Source organism: Dinoponera quadriceps, unplaced genomic scaffold (assembly GCF_001313825.1).
Source record: "Dinoponera quadriceps isolate SergipeBrazil2010 unplaced genomic scaffold, ASM131382v1 scaffold717, whole genome shotgun sequence".
NCBI classification, from domain to species: Eukaryota; Metazoa; Arthropoda; class Insecta; order Hymenoptera; family Formicidae; genus Dinoponera; species Dinoponera quadriceps.
Genome location: NW_014555639.1, coordinates 454660 through 458999, shown reverse-complemented (window position 1 = coordinate 458999; position 4340 = coordinate 454660). Strand labels below are relative to the sequence as shown.

General features: G+C 40.1%; 1 protein-coding gene across 1 annotated transcript; it reads left to right on the top strand.

The window, feature by feature from the left end:
- The first annotated feature begins 874 nt into the window (after positions 1-874).
- LOC106744981 lies at positions 875-3780 on the top strand. The gene is made up of 5 exons (XM_014620173.1): positions 875-959; positions 1333-1487; positions 2398-2701; positions 2904-3097; positions 3386-3780. Exons 2-5 carry the CDS (start codon positions 1361-1363, stop codon positions 3715-3717), a joined length of 957 nt encoding a protein of 318 aa, XP_014475659.1. The 5' UTR covers positions 875-959; positions 1333-1360; the 3' UTR covers positions 3718-3780.
- Positions 3781-4340: the final 560 nt, after the last annotated feature.

Genomic DNA, 4340 nt, shown 5'->3' with positions numbered 1-4340 from the left:
TATATCCTCCCATTCGCCATTCATGGGATAACTTGCGGATCCTTCCCCTTCCCTGGACAAGGTGGTACGCTCATATAAATACGCCGATTGTGCGTGGGTCAAGGCGTCACATCTCTTTCGGGTCGAACTGGAGTGTTCGATTCCTGACGACGCGTTCCACGGTATCGATCAAGTTTTAAGAAGCGTCCAATTTTGCAGTAGACGAAAAAGTAATTTCTCCTTCGTGAGATTTCATTTCTAATCGGCAAGGTAAGTTGCGCCCCTCTCTCCCCCCCCTCTCTCTCTCTCTCTCTCCCTTTTTTAGTCTATACGATTTTCCGTATTTGTATTTTTCTGTAAAATATCTTTCACGTAATTTTCGATAATTTCCATGGTCATTTCTGTTATATTTTATTCATTCACTTTTACGATATTTTCACTTATTTTCCGGTCGTCCGTATTTGAAGACCCATCATTTCCGCGCTTTTAATTCCGTTCCGTTAGTTCTTACTCGAGTAATTTAGGGTAATAAAAATAGAGCCTCATTCGGGCTCCGGTCTATTCATTGTTTACCCGAGTGAGTCGATCCTCGTCGGTTTAGCCGAGAAAATTCACGGCCATTACCATCGTGACCGTTTCGCGGAGCGAGAATTGCCCTCGCAATTTCGCAGTCCGGCGGTTCGGCGGAAAATTTGCGGTCTGGCCGATGATTAGAAATGCGAAGGCGCATATTAACCGGGTATCCATCGGGTGAAATGCGCGCGCGCGCGATCAGAATTCCGAATCGGGAACCTGCTTCTCCTCACGTTTCTGATTGGTGCGCTCATCTAACGGCACTTGGTGAACCAGCGCGCGCCGACTGCCAACAGTCGATCTCGCAGACGTCCGAGCGCTGCTCGAGGATCATCACCACGAGCACGTTTTTTTTCACAAGGATGTCTCGTAACGAACCACTAATCGCGATTATTTGATAGTGCTTGGTGAGAAAATATCATATTTAAGGCCCTCGCTGTTGACAAAGAACCGTGTTGATCGCGCGAGCGTTACATTATTGCGCTTTGTCACGATACGGCTCACGTACGTGCGTGAAAAACGTGTTGACGCGCGTCTTAATGTTATCACACTACCGAATGAAAATTAATATAGACCCAGTGTCGTTAAAACAAGAAGGTAAATTGAGCGTAACGCGATTGGACGAACAGTTCGCCTCTCGAAATCCCGCGGTACGTTGTCCGACAGACAGTGAATCACGCTGTAATGCGGTGCGTTAATGAATAAATGGTGCCGCGATGCGCGTCTCCTAATGTTACGTTCCGTCGTAAAACGCGAATCGATAAGGACGAGTGCTTACAGGTGCAGAGTACCTAGACGAAGAGGAAGGATGCAACTGCAGCGATTGTTGGTAATTCTAGGAGCCGTTTTTACTGCGTCGTCGCTGGTATGCTGTCAGTCTGCCGGCAAAGTTACGTTCCAGGATGTCGTTCCAGAGGGCCAACCGGATAACCAAGGTACGATGTTTCACATTCACGGGTTACTTACACAAACTGATTTTTTAAACTAATTTTTAACAGTTATACGTGTTATAAGGGGAGAAATCACTGTGACGGCCGAAAGAATGGCTATTTTCGTGAATCTTTTTCCGCGGAAAATAATAAATAATAAATTTTTTTATTCATGTTTCGGAGTTCACTTGAACTCTCATGAGAGAGTGGCCCAAATTGCGTGATACATTTCATCCACAGAATTCTGATGTCTGCGGATGACTAGCCCATAAAAAATATATACTCAAGAATTCCTAATATCTATTCTATAACTAGAGGTATCCGAGCTACAAAGAATCCAGCTCACCACAAATCGGATCTTTTGTAGTCTTATCGGGACATAATAATCATAAAACCAGTTGTCCCGGCAAGCAGGTAGGCTGGAGCGCCGAGCATCTCCAGGCGCGCGGTCGGGTGCGCTATTCCGTCACAATTACTATAGTGCCGTTACGAATTTCAACATAATATTTTAGGAAAATATTTTTAAGGCCCGAAGCATTACAAAAATGTAAAAAAGGAAAAGTCGAAATTTTAAACCCGTCTCAGTAGTTTCCCTCCTTAAATCACTTGCGTATTCGCAAAAATAGGTTTATTCCATTTTTTAAAATATTATTTATGTTTATAATTTAATAAGCGAAGAAAACGCCGCTCTCAATTACTAGTTTACTGAAAAGTTAATGTTGATTCGTGAAAAATGATAAAATTAGGAGAAAATCAGGTGAAATGTAAAATTGTGAGAAGTATAAAATTATGTATAAGAGAAAGATAAATCATTTCTTGCGCGTTTATTTTGTCAGCTTTTAAAGTATCGGTATTTAATTTGACATATAATTAAAAATGTCAAATAAGGTTGCCTAACTTGAATTTACAATTTCAGAGGGTCCCGAAGAAGTTCCGTCGCAACAGAGGGGATTTAATCCCGCTCAACACGTGGGAGATTTATTTGAATATATCGGTTTCGGAACAGGACGAAACACGGATCCGTATTTGGCGAGAGTCAACGAACGTTGCATAACCGGCGACCTGGCGGAATGCTTCAAGTCCCGTGCTTTAAGCTATTTTTCGGATTTTTTCGACCATGCCGAATACTCCCTGAGCGACTACGTCCGAGTTAAGCGGATGTCTCACGACGTGGTGACGGAAGTGTACCATCAGCCGTACGAATATTCCAACGAGCCTAGGTATGTCGTTATTTTCGTAGAAGTAGAAAATAAAATGCCTGTACGCGCGTAGTTATACATTTTCTACGTGTGAGAATGATTGCGCGGTTGAAAAAATTGCCAAAATTCCTTATCAATTTTCGAATGTTGGAAAAAGCGTAGCTCGAATTGTTCGACGAAGATCATTGCGCGCTTTTTGGATTAAAGTATGTATCCAATACAGGTCTCAGGAATCGGAATGGGATCAACTGGTGAACTTTATGAAAAGGAAAGCGGAGAGATTTATCAAAACAATGTCCTTTGAATTAATTATACCCACCTCAGAGACTGGTCGCAACGGAGCTTACGAGCCGAGATTTTTGGACGAAATCGCTGAAGAGATTAATACTCTTGAAAACAAGAAGGATACTCTATTTTGTGAGTATCTATGATACTCTAAGATGACAGCATAAAAGAAGCTTCCCAAAAAAATATCTTAAAATTTGAAAATCGCCCTTAATATCACAATATGTATTAATCTCACGACTTATTTTCATTTAATCTCGACAGAGCTAGATTTTTTGCCAAAGGTTGAACTAAATCAAGTCTAAAGAATTCAATGAAATTAGTTAATTAAATAATTTTGATAACTGTTTTTTGATAACTGTTGATAAAATCTTATTCTACTTGCTAAGACGAATGATTTACTCTCTTTTGCTCTTTTAGCTCGCCATAAATTCAGGAAACTCTTGATACCGATGCTGCTTGTCATAAAACTCTTCAAGCTGAAACTGCTGCTTTTCTTGCCGTTGATTTTGGGCCTGGCTTCGTTTAAGAAGTTCCTCGGATTCCTCGCGATCGCCATACCCGGTCTGATAGGTTTCTTTAAGCTCTACAGGCCGCAAAATTATTATCCGCCAGTTTACACCAAGAACGGTATCGGTCACCCTCAATACGGAGTACATCCAGATATCGATTATCACGAGGATCATTACGGAAACGTAGGATCCTATGGTCAGGATTTGGCGTATCAGGGTTACCAGCATTATAAGCCGTAATTAACTTATTTATTTTGTGTCATTTTCATGTTAGAGAAAGAAACGACTAAACAGACAGTCATATTTTCGGGTGGTTCCCAAATAACATTAAGACATTGGAAAGACGTTTTTTGACCATAAGTCGTCTAAAGGATGTCTTCAAGATATCTTTTAAACAGACGTGTTGTTTCGGTTACGAAAATCACATATAAATATGACGTACAGTTTTATCGTTTCTTACGCGCGCGTGAGTTATTATTCGGATATGCTATTTTAAGTATACTTATTTGTTGTATCTGATTGACTCGAATGTGTTGTACATATTGTTAAAGTGTGAATGAGTAAATTCTGACGTCCATTTTTTTAATACAAATTTTTAAAATAAAAAGCGCAATTCAAAGAGGAACTTGTTGCTTTTATTCTGACTCACGTTAATCTTACATATAGACAAAGATTTGGTTGTAACCAGATATTCAAAGACCACTCCGGTTTATATTGATTCGATGTAAAAGTTAATTCCGTTCTTTAATCAAAATATAATATTTATTTATTTTAAAATACAATCAATCAGTTAAATGTGCATCGTTTTATTCGACGACCTGCCACCTTTTTTGGTAGCTGTATGATCTGCGTCTGTATAAATT